Source organism: Pinus tabuliformis, chromosome 8 (assembly GCF_031772625.1).
Source record: "Pinus tabuliformis cultivar Carrire ecotype Pingquan chromosome 8, CPIR1, whole genome shotgun sequence".
Lineage (NCBI taxonomy): Eukaryota > Viridiplantae > Streptophyta > Pinopsida > Pinales > Pinaceae > Pinus > Pinus tabuliformis.
The window spans coordinates 494,203,087-494,226,161 of NC_142294.1; the positions used below are offsets into that span (position 1 = coordinate 494,203,087).

The 23,075-nt window shown below is 36.1% G+C and overlaps 1 protein-coding gene across 7 annotated transcripts; it reads left to right on the forward strand.

Annotated features, from left to right (window-relative positions):
* Positions 1-8,523: 8,523 nt before the first annotated feature.
* Positions 8,524-20,457, forward strand: LOC149236244 (SWIM zinc finger family protein). Of its 7 annotated transcripts, none has more exons than XM_089372352.1 (8): positions 8,524-9,024; positions 15,785-16,059; positions 16,189-16,837; positions 16,939-17,138; positions 17,280-17,524; positions 17,625-18,782; positions 18,937-19,210; positions 19,307-19,521. In XM_089372352.1, exons 2-6 carry the CDS (start codon positions 15,785-15,787, stop codon positions 18,725-18,727), a joined length of 2,472 nt encoding a protein of 823 aa, XP_089228478.1. In that variant the 5' UTR covers positions 8,524-9,024; the 3' UTR covers positions 18,728-18,782; positions 18,937-19,210; positions 19,307-19,521. The 7 variants fall into 7 exon arrangements, with proteins under 7 accessions (XP_089228478.1, XP_089228475.1, XP_089228477.1 ...); XM_089372349.1 differs by lacking the exon at positions 8,524-9,024 and adding an exon at positions 19,587-20,397 and having other exon boundaries at positions 15,779-16,059; positions 18,937-19,081; positions 19,307-19,386; XM_089372351.1 differs by lacking the exons at positions 8,524-9,024; positions 18,937-19,210 and adding an exon at positions 19,587-20,457 and having other exon boundaries at positions 15,779-16,059; positions 19,307-19,386.
* Positions 20,458-23,075: the final 2,618 nt, after the last annotated feature.

Sequence of the window (23,075 nt, forward strand, 5' to 3'; positions counted from 1 at the left end):
TAAAAGAGGAAGTAGAGAAGGATATCAAGCAATCAAGTAAAGGACTTGATGAGATTGAGGAGAAGACCATCGAAATATTTCTAAGTCATGTAAAGGACTTGGAACAACAAGAGGAATTGGTGATTGAATCATCAAATGAGATGATGAGGTCTCGTGGTTTTACAACTGACAGGTTGTGTATGAATGCAGGTATTGTAGAAGATAAACCATTTTATGGAAATGTCTTGAATGAAGCTAAAAATTGCCAGGTAAAGTATGATGATGACTGCCTTTCAAATGAAGATCAAGTTGAGTTATTACAGCAAAAGGAGTTCATAAATTCCATGCTTAATGGAGGAAATATCTTCAGTAGAGATGAGACAGTTATGTCCTATGATAAGAAATTTTCTATTGAAGAGGATAACGAGGAATTGATTTTCTTAAATGATCAAAGGGAAAGTGATGGACAAACATCTAAAACTATCAAAGGGATAGAGGATCAAAATTTTATTCTAATTTAGAATGAAGAAATAGTGTCAATAAGTTATGATTGTGACAAAGAAGAAGATAGTGAGGTTTGCACAGAGCTTTTGGGAGAAATTCCAAGTGAGATGGCAAATTTGTGGCAGGAGTTAAGTCTTATGGAGAAAAGGCTAGAAGACCAAAAGGTAAGTGTTCAAGTTGTAAAATCAGAATTGAATGAGAATGAAGAAGTTCACTACAGTGGACAGAGACAGAAAGACATCATTAGAACAAATGGTGTGGAGGAGAGACTAGTTGATAGTCTCATGAATTCTTTTGAGAATTCAAATCAGCATACTGATGTGCTGATAGAGGAGGAGAAAATAGAGCAGCAAGCTGAATTGTTGCCAAAGGAGGAAAAGGCGCAGAAGTCTTATGTTTTTTATTTTAATAATTGTTTTATGAGTGCAGGTTTAGTTGCAGATGCTGGAGGAAATTTGGCACAGATGAGCAGCCAAATAAAAATGGAAGAAGAAGATTCTATGGAAGAATTTAATCCATGGAACAAAGATGTTCAATTGCTGGAGAGAATGTTGGAAAGTTAGGATTTAGTGCAGAAAGAGATAATCTTGACAGAGGGTAAGGATGAAAGGGAGGCAATCAGAATAAGTGAAGAAAAAGTAAACCAACAACTACAAAGTGAAAGTAACCAACAACAGTTTGAAGAGTTAGTGGACAACAACAACAACCTGAAACAGAGAGAAAGAAATAGCAATAAGTGGCAGAATATGGACCAGTCCAAGGATGAACTGGAAACAAAAATTGAAGAATTATGGCAGTTGATGATGAAACAGTCCATGTGGAGGAAATTGATAGCAGCAGGAAGGATGATCAATCAGAACTTGAACCTGATTGACAAGGAGATGAAGATGAAACAAAAGATAGCAGACATACAACAACAACAAAGGTAGAAGGCATTTGGACAACTACAAACTAAAGTTTGGGACCTTGGAGTTTTTTTCTATCAACTTATGAAGACACATGATCAGGAGATCATGAAAAAATTCTACTTTGGGAGTCTAATGCAGGAGCATTCAGCCCAATAATTTCATTGTATTTTAGTAGACATAGGGGTATTGTGTTTTCAAGGGAGTTGGTCTCCTAAGTGCGAATTAATGTATTATTTAGGCTTTTGAGTGATTTTAATGAGAATAGGATTTAATTGAATATAGTGAGGCATAATTGTAAACGTTCTCGAATGTAGGAGAACATGAGAGATTTAGGATAGTTGAGAGATTGAGGGATTGAGAATTAATTGTAAAACTCAGATTAAGAATTAGTTCATGATTTTATGGATTAGAGAGGATCGTTAGGGATGAGGAAGAGATTTTAGGATTTTGTTGAGAAATCTATGGATCTAAACCAGGAATTGGTTTTATAATCCCTTTGTATAAATGTATGCCTAAAAGGCAAAGTCAGAGGTTAGAAAGTAAGAAATTAGATAGGCTAGATAGATAGCTAGAGTGTGGTTTTAAGCCTACGAGCAGAGTGTAAACAGAGGCCACTGATATTAGAACATCAGGCCAGAGAGACAGAGATCTCATTATGTAATTATTGTTTATATTTATTAATATAATCAACTCAATTATGAGTTTGAATGTGTGTTTCAAGTGTTGAACTATAGTGAATCAGAATTCTATAATAGATGTGTGCCGGCAGAGTCGAGGCGGAGCATAGAGGAGAAGAATGAGATAGAGGTTCATAATGGATCTTCGAATCCATTCGAGGGATCAAGTAAAGTCCAAGAGGACAGAGATCAAAGGAGAGTGTAGAGTTTAATATCAGAAGAGAGAGTGCACAACGGAATAGCGAAGACCCAAAACCTTTTGAAGAAACCCGAGAACCACAACAAACACTGAAAAACAACATAAAATCTAAGAAAAAAGGAAGAGCGGAGAAGTGAAGTATCGGTGCACAATAACCGTTGGATCTGGAAGATTGACGGTCAGGCTTAAATAGCATCGGCGAAATTCTTATGGATAGATCGGAATCGAGCTTTGGACAGTTGCGATCAGTGACTGCTGATTGATCGTGGACCGTTGGATCGGAACTAGATCAACGGTCGCGATCTAATCGTAAATCAGATATCGGAGAGGTCAAAGGCTAGCGGTAATGGATGTTGTGATAACGATGTGAGATGGTTCGATACGTCGATAGCGATAAAACACGATCGACAATCGGAGGTATCGACGATCAAGGGTATCGGGATTAGAGGAGAATGCGACATGCAAAGTAAGCGGACCCGATAAGCATTTAAGCATAGTTAATAGATTTTTGAAATCCAATATTGCGTTATCGCATATCGGATGCAATAAAGGCCTTTGTTAATGAACCCCGCAGAGGATGCAATTGCGATTAGCAATAAAGGTAAACCTCGGTAAATGTGCAAAGGTCGTATGAAGGCGAAAAAGGTATGTTTATGTGTATTTAATTTGTAAATGGTTTATAATGGAATTAAGCGCGGATAAGGGGTTTATGTGTTAAACTATATGTAATTCCAACATTATCAAAGGATATAAAAGTTTCATGCGATAAGTGCTATGTAACCAATGTTAAAGAGGGGGAAAGGTTATTGTTAGGCTCTTATACTACTAGTGTAACCCTTATTGTTATTAGTACAAACCCCTTATTGTATTGTTGTGCCCATGTTTCCCCATATTGTTATTATTGTGCGCTTACATTATTATTGTTATGTTGGCTCTGATTATATTATGACCCCTTAGACTCCTATATATAGAAAGGAGGTCTTGTCATTTGTATCATCCAAGAATTGTTCATTTGTGTAATGTCAAGGAGGTTTCCCCCTCGAAGAGCCTTATTTCTAAGGTGTTCATCTATCTTTTCTATATTTTTGTGAGCTGGTTTCATAAGATTTGGTATCAGAGCTTTGGATTCTAGGGTTTCGCTGCTCCAAACAGGTCATCGCGGAATTTTCTCTATAACTTTTTTCGCTACGAAGTTTCAGAAGCTAAAAAAAAATCCCATTTGAGAAGAAATCGCGTTGAACCCAGGTTCCGGATTTCAAATCTTATCTTGCTATATTTTCGGAGATATGATGTGTGGAAGTTAGGGTTTTTGCAAGCTCTATAATTTCAACTAAAACATGTCATCGTGGGATTTTCGCTATAACAATTTTGCTACGAAGTTTCAGAAGCTAAAACAAAAACCCATTTGAGAAGAAATCGTTCTAAACCTCTGCTCTGAATTTCAAATCTTGTCTCGCTATATTTTCATAGATATAGTATGAGGAAGTTAGGGTTTTTGCAGACCCCTGAATTACATTCCAAATAGGTCACCTTGGGAAAATCGTCATAGCGGTCTCTTTGAGCATCAAATTGAAATTTCGTAAGAAGTTACAGAAAGAGGACGGACTGTAGTTTCCTGTGTATATTTTTCATAACCAAAGGTCAAAATAGTCACACGTGGCACTTCATACAAGTTCGCTCTTTTGAAAAGGTATATAATCAGGTCATCTTGGGAGATTGTGCATAACTCTTTCTTGGAGAATCCAATTTTGATCAGAATGGTGGAATTGGAAAGAGGACACAGAGGGCTACTGCAATTCACAATTTTAGAATAGGAACAACCGAAATTATAGAGTTATAATCGTTTCAAGATCGAGCTTCTAAAATCAAGAAAAGACGATATGAGGAAGTTTGATGGCAAGGATCTGGTAAATTGGATACTACAGATGGAGCAATATTTTGATCTACATGAGGTGCAACTGTTACAAAATGTACGTATTGCATCTTCATATTTAGAACCAGATCAATTTTTATGGTATAAAGGGCTTTGTTCTCGTAAACCACTTGTTACATAGTCAATTTTCACAGAGGAAATGATAGCACATATTTAGAACCGGATCAATTTTTATGGTATAAAGGGCTTTGTTCTCGTAAACCACTTGTTACATAGTCAATTTTCACAGAGGAAATGATAGCACATTATGAGGATACAAAGCGAAACACCTTCTTTAGCCAATTGATAAATCTCAAACAAAAGTGTTCAATGGCAGAGCACATTTAGGACTTTCAAAAATTGAAAATAATGGTAAATGATATTCCAGAGAAGCAAAGGATTGATGCCTTCATAGATACTTTAAAGGATAACATTCAACATGAGGTTCGTCTCTAGGAACCTGATTCATTGGAGAAGGCATTGAGGTGGGCAAGAAAAATTGAAAGTGAAATTATGAAAACAAGGAATCCCACCACTCACGACTATAATTATGGAAGTGTTTCTTCTCCTAGACTTCCACAACCTACAAGGTTTACACCACAACAATTGGAAGAAAAAAGAGAAAAAGGGCTTTGTTACAATTGTGATAACAAATGCACTAAAGGTCATAAGTGTGTTGAGAAGAAATTATTTTACATAGAGTATGAAGAGGAGGAAGAAAAGGATCAAGAAACATCAAAAGAAGAGGATATACGCCAGGACCCAACCCCAGAGAAAGAAGAAATGAATCCGACTATATCTTGTAAAGCATTGGCAAGAATTACCACTCCTCAAACTCTCAAGATAGAAGGACATATCAAGAAGAAAAAGGTTCAAGAAGTGAAAGATCACATCAAGAAAGAAGAAATGAATCCAACCATATCTTGTAATGCATTGGCCAAAATTACCACTCCTCAAACTATCAATATAGAAGGACATATCAAGAAGAAAAATGTTCAAGAAGTGAAAGATCACATCGAGCATCAAGAAATGAATCCGACCATATCTTGTAAAGCATTGGAAGAAATTACCACTCCTCAAACTCTCAAGATAGAAGGACATATCAAGAAGAAAAATGTTCAAGTAGTGAAAGATCACATCGAGCATCAACAACAAGTTCTCCAACTTTTAAAGGATAACGCCACTTTGGTGCAGAATCGAATGAAACAACAGGTAGATGAACATCGCAGTGAAAAAAGTTTTGATGTAAATGATTGGGTATTTTTACGGCTACATCTCAAGCAAGCTATTTATGAGAAGGAAATGTTGGCAATATTACATGCACTTAAGAAATGACGACCTTACCCAATGGGAAGACACTTCAAGGTAAAAATGGATCATGATAGTCTTAAATACTTTTTAGAACAAATATTATCTTTAGAAGAATAGAAAAAAAGGGTCACAAATATGTTGGGTTATGACTTTGACATCATCTACAGAAAAGGGAAGATTTTTTTTTTTGCAGATGCACTCCCAAGAAAGGATGAGGATGTGGAAGCATTGTTTTGTGCTATTTCTATTATCCAACCAGATTGTATAAACGAAGCAAAGAATGAATGGAAGAAGGACAAAGAAATGTGGCCACTCATTCAAAAGTTGCAGAATATCCCAATTCAAACAATATTGCCAAAACTTGAAGAGGAAGGAAAAATCATATTGGAACCTGGAGCAGTCATAGAAACAAGAACCTAACAACTACGAAATCGATCAATTTCAGAGTATCTCATCAAGTGGAAGAACTTACCCGCTGAAGATTCCACGTGGGAGGACAATAATTTTATACAGAAGCATCAAGAACTACTCAAGCGTTGAGGACAACACTTTTTGAAGGAGAGGGGCATGTTAGGCCCCTATACTATTAGTGTAACCCCTTATTGTTATTAATACAACCCCCTTATTATATTTTTGTGCCCATGTTTCCCCATATTGTGATTATTGTGCCCCATAGAAGCCAACTATTGTTATTATTGTGCCCTTACATTATTATTGTTATGTCGGCTCTGATTATATTATGACCTCTTAGACTCCTATATATAGAAAGGAGGTCTTGTCATTTGCATCATCCAAGAATTGTTCATTTGTGTAATGTAAAGGAGGTTGCCCCCTCGAAGAGGCTTATTTCTAAGGCGTTCATCTATCTTTTCTATATTTTTGTGAGCTGATTTTATAACAGTTATATATATGCGGCTAAGGGTTAATGGAAGGTTTAGAAGGGTGAATAAGTCCCGATATTAACATTAATGAAGGTTTGAAGTTTGATAAAGTCCCGATACATGCATATTGAAGGAAGGGTTAAACTATGTTGGGTTTTAAAAAAAACATTCCGCATAGAGATTTATGAAAGGGGCCTTAACTTGAGGTAATGAGGAATAACTCATTTGGGAGTTAAAATTCATGGAAGACAACTATGTGCATAATCCATGCAAATTGTGGGTGTAAGCAAGGGTAACCCTGCGTCACTTTCTCTTATAACGATGAGTCAAACGTGCGAGGATTGAGAGATTAACCAATATATACACTAACATATATATTTATACTAATTTAAATTTTTATTTTTAAGAAAATTGTTTTTAAAATTATAAATAAAATTTAAATATATGATTTTACAATATCAAAAAATCATTTAAAAAATTCAAAAATACTTATTAAAAACATTTAAAAAATACATTCTAGTCGCAAATGGAAAAAGACCAAAAAAATTGCCATTCCTAGTTTTGACAATTACTCTTATCCTATTTATTAAGAGTAACATACATCATTACTATTATCATTGTAATGTCTTTTCTTATGAGTGTAATGACTTTTCTTGGGAAATAATAAATATTTTGAAAATGAGATCAAATTAGATATATTTATACAAATACTTTATAATAACACTTGCTTAAACCTAATAGATTTACACTCAATATCAATTCCTTTAAATGAGTTTAGTGCTATATAGAACTTATTTAAAAAGACGCTTGAACTTGCAACGTGTCAGAGGGGATATATATATTGTGTGTGTTTTTTTTAACTTTCACACATTGTTTCTGCGAATGAGTGCGAGGGCTTGAATGATGTTGGAACAACATTTGTGGAGGCCAGACCCACACAAAAAGGAATCTAGAGGTGAGTTAGCTAAAATGTTGACAAAGTTTAATGCAAGATCTGAGAACAAGCCTAGGAGGATTCAACAAAAAAAACTCAATGTCTAGGAGCTGCCAACTTCAATGAATGGTCATTTCTCATATACTGCTTTTATTTTTAAAGTTTTTTTGTGCATCCAAGTAGAGAATGTGGATGTTCCACTCTATAACAATACAAGTTTTAACAAACAAATTTAAATTAAACTCATCTGATTGGCCTAAAAAAGGCAAATTAGCTAATATTGATTTGTTATGAAGACATACAAACATAAGAGTTTAAGGTGTCTTTGAGCACATACTTGTAACATGGTTTGGATGGGTTGTCAAGTAATATATTTATTTCTAGCTTTGTCTCTATGTTAGAAATCTATTACAAAATCATATTTGCTAGAAATGGAATATAAATAATAATATCTAAAAAATGAAATTAACGCTGGAGACAAGATTAATATTTATTTGAAATTAGCAACAAGATTAACATTTACTTAGACATAAGATTGAAATTAACTCTGTGAAGTTAGCAACAATTGCGAATTGATCATAATTCTTGATTCCTAAATGCTTTACACTTTGGAATAGATAACATTAGCACTCGATAAATAATAGTTAAATAACAAGTCATTTTACTCTTCAAATAATTATTTGTTTAATCTTTTTTCTTAAAATTGACTGACTACCTATCAACTACATTTAGATTGATTCAAAATCATAACCTTTAACCTTAATTCACTACATACCAACTACATTTAAATTCACTTAAACTCATAAACAAAAAGTCAAAATATAAGTTACTCTATAATAAATTTAACAATAAACTCATATAAATACCAAAAACAAAAACTCTCACACATATAATTTAAAAACATTAAAAAAATAAACTTAAAAAACTTAAATTTAATATTTAGAATACCTTTTAAATTTTAAAATCTCATTCATATCTCATTGCACCTTTTAGAGAACCCTAAGTAGTTATTAAAAAAGTTTATTTAAATACTAGGGCGGGCATCAACCATTTATTGTCGTTATCTCCATCACTCCATGGATCATATTATGAAGGGTGAGATATTATAAAAAAATTATAATTTATTGCATGACAATGGTAGTGATGAAAAAAATAAATTGAGTGATGATAAAAAATTATAATATTTTAATAAAAAAATTTATTGATATAAAATTCGTAAGACAAAGTCAGGCAGAAGCCGAACAAGAGTAAGAGCAGGTGTAGTATGAACCCTTGAATCCAGAGCACACAATGTAGATGTCACGGATATCGCCATTGACGTATCACACTTAGACCAGGCCGTCCCTACAAAAATGCAGGGGATTGCCGTTTCTAGCGAGGATACGCATGCGAAATATGCAAAACAAGGAAACGCACTCTTGCAGTGGTGCAAACGCGGAGGAAAACTAAGCGGAAGAGGAATTGGGATTTTATTCAGACGTAAGAGAAGTTGATTTGCAAGAAACAGAGCACATTTTTAACGGAGAAAAGTCGAATTTTTGCAGACAGAACCCAACCTGATTTTCTTCAGCAAATGGTAGTTCCATAGAAAATTACAAACGCCGACAGAAAATAAACCAAGCCACAAAGCAGTGAAGGTCGTGCCGTAGAGCGCAATTTTGCAGAGACAAGCGCGAAGAAAACACACGATTGGAGCAGGCACATATTCGATTTTCAGAGGTAATTTATTTAAGTGTTTTGAATCAGAAAATTTAAACTGAATTAAAACCCTAGTTTAGGTCTCGAAGCGTGCCCATAGTTAATCACGTTGCAGACGATATTGGAGTTTAGTAGTTAATCACGTTGCAGACGATATTGGAGTTTAGGTTTCTACTAGGAAAATATTTATTTATTTATGAACAATGAAGACATTATAGTTAAGAGAGTAAAAAGCTAATACCGGGCAAAAATGATTCAGGATAAACTGGTCAGTTTGTAAATCAGACAGATTTTGTCCATACAGAGAACCTCCCCAAAATTGTTGAAAGAAGCCATGTTTTGCGGGTATAGAAAAGTTATGAAAACAATTCTAATTGTGTTGGTTCGATAGGTCAAAAAATTCTGAAATGTGATTTCTACCGAAAGATTTTGTTTAATAAATAAATTGTTTACTCATCTGAAGCAAGTCTTGGAAAAAAAAGTTATATTGTTGATTGGTTGTTTATGAGGTAAATTTTGTCTCCCATAACTATTTTCAACAACAAAAGAAGGGTTTAAGAAGGGTTTAAGGAGGGCTTAATGGGCTATGGGGTACAAAAGGAGGGTTTAATGGGTTCTGGAGTAGATGTTGTTACCGTTGCATTGAAGCTTACATGACATGTAGCTGAATGGATGGCAGTTGTTAAGATGTGACCATTGCAATATTATAAACTACTATAAAATGGATGTGGGTCAATGGTGGCTTGATGGGTTGGTGAAAGCAGGGTGTTATTATCATATCCACTGATGTTCAAGTTTATTGGCCTCTGTACTCATGTTCAAGTTTATGCGCCTTTGTTCATGTAATGTTCAAGTTTATGCGCCTTTGTTCATGTAAAAATAAGTGTCTATGCGACTTTGCTCACTTAAAAATAAGTGAGCCCAGGTGTCAGCCGTGGGTGGCCTTGGTGATATAAATATGCCTTACTTGTGGATTTTGCGTCAAACAAGACTTTTGTAGTGAGCAGTGTTGTTAAAACTTTTGCCGATTTAATCGCGCTTTTTATGGGGAAAAAGCGCCTAAATTTTTTTTTGCCGCTTTTTTCGTAAAAAAGCTTGGGAGTCCCTGGCAGCGCGATTTATAATGAAAATTGAAAAAAAAATGAATATTTTTGTACCAAACGCTTTTTTCCCGCTTTTTTCCGCTTTTTTCCCGCTTTTTCCGATTTTTTCCGCTTCATTCCCGGTGCCGATTTAATCCCGCTCGCGCTTTTAACAACATTGGTAGTGAGTGGGTGTTTCTGTCCTGATATTAAATCTAAAATAGAGCATGTATGGCAATGTTAAATCTAAAATACAGCAGTTATCTAAAATAGAGCGGTATTAAATCTAAAATAGAGCATGTATGGCAATGTTAAATCTAAAATACAGCAGTTATCTAAAATAGAGCGGTTGCTGCTTACTCTAAAGTAGTATTAAATCTAAAATAGAGAGAGCAGTTGCTGCTTACTCTAAAGTAGTATTAAATCTAAAATAGAGCAGTTTGAGCTTTGTATGCTGCTTACTCTAAAGTAGTATTAAATTTAAAATAGAGCAGTTTGAACTTTGTATGTTGCTTACTCTAAAGTAGTATTAAATTTAAAATAGAGCAGTTTGTATGGCAATGTTAAATCTAAAATAGAGCAGTTGCTGCTTACTTTAAAGTTTGAGTAGAAAAATATAAATACAGCAGTTGCCGCTTCCTCTAAAGCTCGAACCAATAGAAAAATATAGATACAGCAATTGTTGCTTACTCTAAAGCTTTGTGTTATTTGTAACTAAATCTAAAATAAAGCAGTTGCTGCTAGCTCTAAAGATTGAGGTTGTAATATTAAATCTAAAATAGAGCCGTTTATATGCTGCTTAGTCTAAAGTAATATTAAATCTAAAATAGAGCAGTTTGTATGGCAATGTTAAATCTAAAATCGAGTAGTTGCCACTTACTCTAAAGCTTGAGTCAATAAAAAAATATAAATACAGCAGTTGCCGTTTCCTCTAAAGCTTGAGTCAATAGGAAAATATAGATACAGCAGTTGTTGCTTATTCTAAAGCTTTGTGTTATATGTGGCTAAATCTAAAATAGAGCAGTTGCTGCTGGCTCTAAAGATTGAGTCAATGGAAAAAATATTGGATAAAAGTTGTGTTGATATGGGGTCAATGCAATATTAGATATTGGTGTTTGTATGTGAGAAATGTAATGTAATTTTTATAAAATATATCAATTTTTCTCATTCCACCTTTTATTTCTTTATAATGTGTGTACTCTATTTTTTTACATGGTTTTTTTTGTTTGTTTTTATAATTAATAATACCAATAAAATAAAAGGAAGAAGAGCTAATGTTTTTTATTTAAAATTATTATTCGAAAAAAATAGATATATATATTTTTAAGTATGGTTCACGAATACTTTGGTTAGTGAGTGGTGTAGCGTCCACGGAAAAATCTGGGCTAATCGCCCCTGGCCTACTGGCAAAACCTAACCCTAAGAGCTTCGGGAGAATCGACCCAAAGAAAAAACAAACATATTATTTATATAACATGCCATATTCAATAGATCATTTTAAAGTTTTGGATATAAATCTAAGTTTTTGATAAATCTTTGTGTTTAATAGTGTTAAAAAAATCAGACCATGGTAAGCAGATTCTGCAGTCAAGAATTTAACTTAAAATTCTAGATAACAAAGTTCGAAAACAAGAATCAAAATAACAGGAGTCCGTTAACCTACAGACACATATTACTGATAATATGAACAGCAAACATGCAAGGTCTCAAAAGAGCATCACTGATTTTGTATTTAAATCTGAAGATAGTAAACTAAACAATGCTATTGCTCTGAAACTCGAATTCTCGACCCACCACAGTGGTTCGCTATGCTGCTCTAGGAAGAAGAGAAGGTATGATGAATCTGGAGACATGCACAACGACATGCCGACAGAAAGTGTCAAACCCTAACCCTAATGCACCTTCCTTGCATGGATAGATGAACGAAGTGAAGTGCACCTCTATTCGAGATGAACTGAGGCATGCATCCTCTTAGAGATTTGTTCCTAAGACAGAGAATCTACATGAATGAGACTAAGCTCTATAAATACTTTATGCATGAGCATGTGCCATCCTCAGTTCAGTTCCAGTCTCATGCGTCTAAGATCAATGCTTTATAAACATTAAAAATCCTAAAACATAGTTATTTTTGCCTGGGAAAAAATTGTAAACTTGTATTTCAGTACGGAAAAATAACATTCAAAAGAAGGATATAACTATCTGATGTTCATCTCCAGCAAAAACACTAGGTCGAGACGTCATAAATCAACTATCAATGAAACTAAAAGGTCCATGGGCATAAACTGTCTTTAAATACAGCCTTCCATAACGCAAAACAAAAACAGGGTTTTAGCTCATTCTTCATCCACCTCCAAAAATTGAAAACCCGTGTCTATAAAATATAGATTTGTCATAACTGAAAATAGGGCAAGAGAAGTGTATCAATCAGTATAGGGATCTCAAAGAAACTGGTAGAGATATTCTAGCTTGCTTTTCATTAATCTCCCATGTACCTTTTGGTATTTCGAATATTTTTTGGATTCTATATCTGCTTCCATGTTGAGCTCTCTCTTTATATATGCCATATGAGATGACTGAGAAGGAAGCTTCTAGGGCCTTTACTTGGACGAACAAAGGCTCAAGATAAGGTTCTGCATCTCAAAGAAGAAAAATCCTAAATCACATGTCCATTTATCAATATCATTATTAATGTGAATATTTATTTCATGTTTTCAATATTCCTACTTGTGATTTTTTTTAATCCTAAATCACATGTCCATTTATCAATATCATTATTAATGTGAATATTTATTTCATGCTTTCCATATTCATATTTGTGATTATTATTATTATTATTTTTTAACAGAAATAAGTATTTGTATTGCTAAAAGTCTGTGCTTAGTCATAGAAAATAAGTATTTGTATTGTTAAAATACTCAAGGGATACATTGTTTCTAACTTTGTCATGCAACTCTTTCTTATTCTTATTCGGACTGTAGATTTCTATGACTTCTAATGGACTACAAAATTTTGCAAAATTGGTTACGTTTCGATAGGGATATATCCGAATAACAAGCCAGTGCATAAATTATTTTGTATCCTCAACCTCCTCCTCCGGTGTCCGATTGAGGTCTGAACACTGGTTCACCTCCTTCCAACTTCTCGGATTGATTCATTAAGACTGGTATTCATAATTTGAATTTAATTCTGTAAGTCCACAATCTATTGGCAAAGTGCCTCTATCTCGTCCATTTGCCTAGCTGCCTTGTCTTTCAAGTTTCAGCCTTTGGATCTCTTCCAACACATTCACGTTCGTTTCCATATGCTTCTGTTGCCCCATGTTCATTATCATCATGTCAATTTGGAGGTTTTCCATTTGTTCTGCCAACTGAGTAACTCGATCCTTGCATCTGTAACTATTTGTCTTTTCTCTTCCACTGTCGCACCCTGCTTTCTCTTTGCCTCGATTCATTTTCCCCTGTACTGTCCAGGGAAGCCTGCCACTTGCTTCTGAGCACCGCACAGTTACTCCCAAGGACTTAGTATACCCCCAAACTCCTCCAATTCTCCTCCAGTATTGTAGCTCCAGCATATTCGAGCGTCGAGACCCTCTGTCGGCTAGTCCACAATGCTCAATTTCCCAATTTTCCCATAGTCGCCAGTCAATGCTCCACGACCTGTCAGTCCATTTATCAAGATGAGCCCCAGTGAGTGCTCGAAAGGCAGCTTGAGTCTCCAAGGTAGCCCGAGAGACCCAATCCCGAGCTGTGCACTTTCTAAAATTCTCCAGACGCTGGGTCTAGTGCCAGGCTTTGTGAAGGAGCCATACGAACGTTTCTGCATGCAGTGAAACATGAATCTCCGATCACTCACGATTAATCTCGAATCAAACTCTGCTCTTCCCTCAAACGATCCAATTCAACGTTGGGCGAGTCAAACTCACGTTGATCGAGTTTGACTCGCGACTAACTGATTAATTGCGATTTAGGTGATTGAGGTGATTTTCAGCCCTCTACTCGATGAGCACGGGTTTTAACATTCAGGGTTGTTGCATTGTAATTTGTTCGCCACGTGTTTTAGTTAGGCTAAAAATTAAACGTCGGCCTGTAATTTACTTCTCACTGCTCAGACCCCTGTAACTTACTTCTCACTGTTCAGACCCCGCAACTCATATGCTGAGAAGGTAATAGAGGCATGGTTTCCGTTTCAGTTTCAGTTTACTCTGCGTAATAGAGGCATAGTGTGTAGTGTGCTCTAGCGTTAGCTTCAGCGTGTGCTCTGTCAGAGATTTCAGTAGCAAACCATTATCATATCATTTCAGTAGCAAACCATTATCATATCATTTCAACAACAATCAAGAGATTTCAGATACTGGTTTTTTACTGACTAATATGTAATATTTTATAAACTTTTAGAAGCAGATGCTTTTGGTTCTATGTAGTCACTGGTTACAAGACTCAGTACTTTGGATTATGTTTGGACTCAATATATATGAGATACTTATTCATTCATGATATTTTAGACATCTATTGATGTTATAGATGGTTTGGACATAGCTTTATTGAATATCAATGAAAAATATATATATATATATATATTTTAAATTCAATATATGTGTATATCTTTATTTATTGAATTCACCTGATTTTTTCCCAATCTGATTAAAACTCTTCTCTCTTTTGCCTTGCCGATTTATTGCAGAGTCTGGTAACATTGTCTGCACGTAATTGCCACCCTATACCACTGCTCCAGTAATTGCCACCCTATACCACTCTTCCAAAAGCGGAGACAGATCTGTCTGGGAACCCTTGCAGAGGCTAAGGGCTTTCCTTTTTTCATAGAAAATTCAAATTAGTTTCTTGCCAATAGGTCCATCCAGAATCATTGCAGCTAAATGCTTATCGCTTTATCTAACGGAATGGTATTTGGCATTAACTATCATCTTTCAAAACAATTGCAAACTATTCTCAAGTGAGCTACAAAATTACATTTGCTAATCATGTTCAGTTAGGAAGGACCATATTTTATTCTGTTTTTTTTTTTATTGGTATCTTACCAGTGTTGCACACATCGCGATAAAATCGCGATAAAATCGTAAAATCGCGATTTTTTAATTTTGCCGATTCAAAGCGCGATTTTTATCGAAAAAATCGCCCTTTTTTTTATAGCGATTTTTATCGAAAAAATCGCGATTTTTTGAAAAAATCGGAAAAAAGCGGGAAAAAATCGTTAAAATCGGGAAAAAATCGGAAAAATCGGGAAAAAATCGGAAAAAAGCGGGAAAAAATCGTTTGGCACAAAAATATTCATTTTTTTTCAATTTGTGCCAAACGATTTTTTCCCGCTTTTTTCCGATTTTTTCCCGATTTTAACGATTTTTTCCGCTTTTTTCCCGGCGCCGATTAAATCCCGATCGCGATGTGTGCAACACTGTATCTTACAACTGACATCTATTCATAAATTGTGTGAACCTTTATTTACTGCTAATATTTTTATTTCAACCGTTGTCTAGGTCATGTTGTGGATGCTAAAAGTTTTTTGGCCGTTAACATCAGCTTTACAACTGACATCTATTCATAAATTGTGTGAACCTTTATTTAGTATTTACTGCTAATATTTTTATTTCAACCGTTGTCTAGGTCATGTTGTGGATGCTAAAAGTTTGTTGGCCGTTAATATCAGCTTTAACCGTGTAAATATCTGGGATCGTTTGTATGCAGATGGCAAATGAGGTTGATATTCTCAAGCTTCCGGTGCAAGACCCTCCAGGCAAAGAGTTCTCTTCGTCTCATCTTATTTGGTACAAGTTTGAAGGACACAATCATACGGTTGACGAGATTGCTCTTATACCTTATGCTAGAGTTGAAGATTTTTTAAAAGGGGAGTCTGATAATGTTGAATGCCCTACGCGATTTCGTATTGAAAGTGGAAGGAAAAGAGTAAGATTAAGTAGCACAAAAATGCGGCAACCTGCTGAATATACTGAATTCAGGCTGTAAGGCATTTGAAGTTGATATTTCTATTGCATTGTATTTTACTGTCAATGAACTGATGCTATTCATAATCAAAAAATAGTTTTGATTCTTGAGTTATAATCGATGATCTGGGTTTCATTGTGCCATAGGTATTGGTGTGCATTTGGTCCAGATAACTATGGGGAGAGTGGAACTGCCTTGCCCAGTAAAAAGTTTAGAACGGGTGGGAGAAAAAGGGCTGTACGGCCACAAGCAATGCGAGGCTGCATGTGCCATTTCATAATTAAACGCTTATTTGTTCGACCACATATTGCTGTCATAGTATACAACCAAAGACAGCATGTAGATAATACAGGTACAGTTTGCCATGGACCCCTTGATAGAAATGCTCTTGGGCCTCGAACCATGACGCATCCCTATGTCTCAGATGAGCTTCGCCAACAAGCCATGTCAATGATATATTTGGGAATTTCTGAGGAAAATATATTGCAGAAGTATATTGAAGATGCGGAGACGTTTGGTCGTTCTGGTAGTGGTGGTGACCTTGCTTCCAAATATGTACAGAAATTAGAGGTGGTTATTAAGCGGTCCACATATGAATTGGACCCTGATGATCTATCCAGTGTTCGAATCTGGGTTGAAAGACATCCGAAGAATGTGTTTTTCTACCAGGATTCTTCTGATACAGGTTCCTTCATTCTGGGGATTCAAACAGAATGGCAATTGCAGCAAATGATTCGCTTTGGTAACAATAGTCTCGTAGCAGCTGACACAACATTTGGAATTAACAAGCTTAAGGTTCCCATCACTGCTCGTGGTTTCTACCTGCCCTCTTACATTCGTTTGAATGCATATGAAAGAGATAAATTGACCCTGACATTATCTTTTGCATGGTGCAGTATCCTTTGTACACTCTTCTCGTCTTTGATTCAAACTACCATGCTCTCCCTGCGGCGTGGGTTATTACACGAAGTTTTGCAAGTGATGATGTTCGTAAGTGGACCAAGGCACTTCATGATAGAATCCATGCGAAGGATCCTGCATGGAAGCTGACTGGCTTTGCCGTTGACGACGCAGCGACAGAGATTGCTACAATTAGGTACATATTACAATTGCATTGTTTTTTGATCTTGAGCTGTTGAGTTTTGTGGGCTTGGAATTATTTGAGTGGTTGAATCGTAATTGCTGGGGTTGAACTGTAGGAATACTTCTAAAGTCACCTAATTTATGCTGTGTACAGAGATGTGTTTCAGTGTCCCATATTGCTATGTCTGTGGCGTGTTCGTCGAGCATGGCTTAAAAACATTACAAAAACATGTAGCAATATGGAGGTGCGGCGGGAGATGTTTAAGCGTCTTGGGCATATCATGTATAGCCCTTGGACTGGAGTTGATTCTGTAGATGCTGTGGCGGAATTTATGCAGGATTTTGTAGATCAGAGCGCCTTCTTGAAATATTTTAAATCTCGATGGGTTCCAAAAATAGGTAATGCTGATGTTTCTACTCTTTTTTTTGGGTTGTTTATTTTGTATTGAAGCTGTTCTGAATACTGCTGCTGCTGTTTTTCATGGTTTTTCTTGTATAGAGATGTGGCTTGCTGCAATGAGGATTCTCCCACTTACAAGTCAGGAAACATGTGGTGCTTTTGAATCATACCATGCAAGGTTGAAGACTAGGTTATTTGATGAGTTGGACATTGCTGCATGTCAACGGGTTGATTGGTTGGTGCACAAGCTGACCACCGAGGTGCATTCTTGCTATTGGCTTGATCGGTATGCAGAAGAAAGTGGCTTGCTTGGAAACATAAGAGAGCAATACATTAATTCTACCTCATGGCACAGAGCAGTCCAAATCTCGGACTCTGATGTTATCTTGAATAATGAAGATCTTCGCTTTGCAAAGGTTGTTAGCCAAAGTGATCGTACACAAACACATATTGTGTGGAATCCCAGTTCAGAGTTTGCACTTTGTGATTGTTCTTGGTCAATGCTAGGCTATCTTTGCAAACATGTTATTAAGGTTAACATGGTCTGTTCTAACCGTCGGGTGGCTCAGCCATCAATGTCTTTTCATTCGTATCATCATGTGTTACTCAGTTTGTGGCAGAATTCACCTGATGATTCCATTGCTCTTGACCGTGCTTCAGCACGAGTTATTCACATGCAGCGGGATCTTCAGAGGGTTGTGGAGCTATATAACTTTGGTGGTGTTGACTCTTTATTAAATTCATTATCTCTTAAGTGGATTGGAAAGAAATGTAGAAAACCTAGGGATAGAGCTATTACATATCAACATCCTGATTCATTGGGTGCGGATACTGTTGCATCAAGTAGGAATGCTGTTACCGTTCAAGCTATTGAACATAGAGCTATAACAGATCAACATCCTGGTTCACTGGGTGTGGGTACTGTCGCAACAAGTGGAAATGCTGTTACGGTTCAAGCTAACGAGCATACAGATGTTACAGATCAACTTCCTGCTTCACTGGGTGTGGGTACTGTCGCAACAAGTGGAAATGCTGTTACGGTTCAAGCTAACGAGCATAGAGATGTTACAGATCAACTTCCTGCTTCACTGGGTATGGGTACTGTTGCAACAATTAGGAATTCTGTGACAGTTCAAGCTACTAATTCATATACTCGTCGCAAAAAAGGTTGGAAATTAAAGTTGAAGGAACAGCCGGTATGACATGGGAAGGATAAGTAATGATGGAATCATGATACAATTCAACAAAACCATTTATGTGAGTTTTTAAATGTTCAATTATTATTTTCTTATTTTTTATATTTGACAGCATGTCAAGTCTGCTTGTCTTCCTGTATCATGTTTGCTGTTGCAGATAGTCTGCCTTGTACTGCTAAATAGTTAACAATGCATCCTTTTTCGCACTCTTGTAGGCTACGATAACAGTTATGATAGATTGATTCGTGTTTAGAGTTGGATGTTGCCTTCTTCCAATGTTGAAGACATGCTATGGTTATCGTTCATGTTCTGAATTTCAGCTCCTCTTCCTACAATGCGAAGCATTTTTGTTATTACTCTGTACAATACCTAACTGATCATTTGATGTTTTGACTAAACATACATCTGTAGTGCTTCTTCAATTTTAGTTCGTTGAAGATGTCAGCAAATGGAAATGATGCTCTATAGTTTGTATCCATATGGCAAAAGGTAGTCAATTAATTTCTATGAATTTACTATGACAGCTTTGGATGTTATTAACTCTTTGGTATTCTTATCTGTTGTCATCATATTTCTGTATTTTAGGTTGGTTGTCCACTTTCATGGATGCATAGAACTATTCCGCTGGGCTGAAAGGGTACATTCCAGCAATTAAAATGCTTCAGGTCAGCATATCGATTTTGTTGCTTCCTCTGCTTTCCAGGTTCCATTTTATTACTTGGATTAGTCAGCATATGGCTGATTTTAACTGTATTCAGTAGTTTGCTTACGAGGAAAGAGGATCAACTACAATGCAAATAGTAGGTTCTTATTGCTCTCTCTTAATGGGAAGGATTATCACTGAGTAATAGTACATGTCCCTCAGGGTGTATCCTTTGTATCGGACATGTGACACGCTAGGACGCATGTTTGAAAGGTGTCCTAAAACAGGACATGTGCCAAACATGTTTCCTAAAATGAGACGTGTCAAACATGTGCTGTAGACATGTCTGACTCCAAGGTGTGAAAAATACCCATGGGGACTCTTAAAAAGGGATTTTTCCCGATTAAATAGAATGTGGGATGTGTTTCCTGATGACATGGTTTGGGACACAAGTGTTGAATTGGAAAAACAGAACGTGTGCCAAACACATGTCCAACATGTGTCCTGATGTGTTTGACATCAAGGTATGAATGATGTGTTTGACATCAAGGTACGAAAAAGACCCGTGGGGACTCTCAAAAAGTAATATTTACCAATTAGAAAAAGATGTGGGATGTGCATCCTGATGATACGAGTTTGGACAGAAGTGTTGTTGGCATTAGCCAGCTTGGATCTTAATGAACTAGTGCTAGAGCCCGTAAATTTCGATGATGGTGACCCTTTGGAGAGGTCATTCTCCACACCACACCGCAGATGCAGATTTTGGATTGGATATTTAGGAGGACGAGGAGGATGGAGGATAGAGCACTGGCAATGGTGGTGATTTTGCTGATTCTGACATGGAGGAGGACTACTAATAGTGAAGATATTTGAGATTCTTCCATCCACAGTTCTACTATCTACCCATTTTGTATTTGCCATTGGCATTGCCAACTATAGTATCAGTGACTCAATATCTATGTAATACATTTTGACTTTGATGACATCAAATGACGTAATGAGAAAACTGTAGTCTATAATTCTAACTTCCAAACTTTTATTTTATGACATAGATGTATTGAATATAGAAATTTCTTGTGTCTTTAAACTTTTATCATCATTGTTGTAGTAATTAGTTGTATCAATATTTTGTAAATGTTCTAGTTTCTTAAAAATTGGATCTTTATGTCTATATTTCATTTTCATATTCATAATTTGTAATTTTTTTTAATATTGTATATAAAATGTGTCTCCCGTGTCCTGTTTTGGGGATATATCATATACTTGTATCCATGTTCTCTGTGACCTATGTCAGTGTGTTATGTGACTTGGGATTATCATCATTTTATCTTTTTGCTTTTTCTTTTCTGTTATTTGAGTTATAAATCCTTGAAGTGCATATTCTACTATCAATCTTGTTGCATTCTTGAACTATCTATTATAATTTTAATTTCACCGAATTGGTTCACTTCCAGATTTCACACCCAAGCAACTACTCAGAATTTCAAATCTAGAGGACAAAAATTCTTTGACTGGATGTAGCATTTGTTTGGTTCTCTTTGGACGACTCGATGGTGACAACTCTTTGCTGATATTTTCATTGTTGTCTTTGTTTTGCACCATTTTTCCATGAGGTTAATTATGTTTGACGGTAGTCCTTGCATGCAAATAATATTATTGTTATTTGTCTCCCTGCTCTTTTGTTGTAGTTGCTATCTGGAGCAAGTGCCTACTTTTGTATTCTGTAGGCATGTTTTCTTTGCAATAGTTTTAAGTAAGAAATATGGGCTACTAGATCTGCTTTTCTTATCTGATAGATGAGAAGGGATACGTTACATGCTATGAGAGTTTATACTGCCTTAGAAAGAGTGTTGTCCATTTGTCATTTGTCTTTACTAAATGACTGCTATTGAAAGTTGAAACCTATTGCATGAAGAGATGATAGGCAGTCTGCTTTTGAATTTGAAGAAAAGGGTATCGAGGGCATCTTGACTTGAAACGAAGCATTCCAGTATGATATAATGTAACGCTGTTGGGCAAATGCTTCATTGGGTGAGTTTAGAACTAGTTGGCCCTTGGCTGAAATTGTCTGTGTTGAAGAATGTAACTATGGTTGGTGTTCATAATATTATTTTATTGATGTATTTTGAATAATTAAAATTATTATTGACAAGCATGTTCTTCATGCTTTGTATTGGTCAAAAGAAAAATATAGAAGGGCATGTTCTTCATGACCCTTTCAAAGGAAGAAAATTGAATTTTGTTAAGTGTCATTTAACCTACCAAGTTGCCAAGTCGGCCCTCCTAACCCTCATGTCGGCTCAGCTTAAGTGGCACCCTTTCACATGGCTTGGAGGCTATATATAGCCCACTCGCATTCCTCATTTGACACACATCTCACACACTTATACATCTGATCCAAGAAAAGGAGGAGATTTTGGAGGTCGAAAACAGAAGTGAAACATATCTCTGATCTGCCCTCGCTCAAGGAGACATGGAAGGTTGAGTAGAAGAGGGAGTTTGTGGCATAATTTTCTGTGGTTCTGTGGCTCGTTCCTGTGTAAGGAGTGCGAAGTCTGAGGCTACTGCAGGCCAAATTTTGGCCCTATTACAGACCTGGTACAGACCTCTTTTGTGGACAGATTTGGGAAGCATTTTGTCTTGGTATGCTGGAGGGTTGACTTGGCACTTGGAGGTTGGTCATCTTAGCTACATTGCTGGTCAGTTTGTATATGACTTGATGTCTTGTTGACTTGATTCTATAAGGAAAGGATTGCTGGGTTTTTCCCCTTCGAGTGGGGTTTTCCCAGGGTAAATTCTTGTGTGGCTGTCTCTTCATGTTCTTCTGTTGTAGTTCTCTGTATAATTGTTTTACGTTGCATAATAAATGAAAGAAAATATCAGCTTAAGTGTAAAATCATAAGAAACAATTATCAAGTTAAGAGAGCTACCAAAAATTCAACAGTCTGCTCATAGAAGATCTCGTCCTGTGGCTACAACAATCGGTTTCCAACTTGTGACAGCTTAATTCAGAAAAATAAGAGAACAAACAGGGCAAATCAGGGACCAGCAAGATCAAATTCAGAGTTTCAATAAGAAAGAAACTTGTCACTACAGAAACAAAATTGGGGAGTCAACACAAATTCTCAGGATAATCACAGTAAAAACATCATCTCATTACCTCTATTGACAATGATATCATGCATATCTATACATTGGACCACAAGGTAACATATCAATAAGAAGGGAGATTCCCAACACCAGTTAAGGCTGAGTGGAAATAATATCTAGGACCGACATCTGGGAATGGCATGAATAACAAGGCATGATTTGACAACTCTCTAGGTGGGCTTGAATCTTCTCTGATGTAGGCTTATGGAAAGGCATATGTGAAGGAAAGGATGACAATGCACCCACCAAGCCCACATCAGATAAGAAGCTAGCCATTTGGGAGAGCAAGGATAGCAAAGCCTATGCCCTGATTGCTGCTTTTGTAAGTGAAAACAGGTGAGCTGTCATGTAGTTTCAATTACAAATTTTTATGGTGCATTGAAGAAGTTGAAAGATCTATATGATTCACACTCAAAATTGCAGGTTGTTTGGTCGATGGTCAAACTCAACCTTGAATTAATGGTAATGTTAAATTCATCAATTTTGTTCACACCTAATCTTCAACGGTTGGGTAAACTGGAACGTGAACAGTCATCAAGAAGATGAACTGATCTGTCCCGT

Coding starts and splice junctions, on each gene's coding strand:
- LOC149236244 (XM_089372351.1), top strand. CDS start 15,779: ATGCAGATGGCAAATGAGGTTGATATTCTCAAGCTTCCGGTGCAAGAC. Junction 17,139..17,279: donor ACAGAGATTGCTACAATTAG/GTACATATTACA, acceptor TGCTGTGTACAG/AGATGTGTTTCAGTGTCCCA. Junction 17,525..17,624: donor TCGATGGGTTCCAAAAATAG/GTAATGCTGATG, acceptor TTTCTTGTATAG/AGATGTGGCTTGCTGCAATG.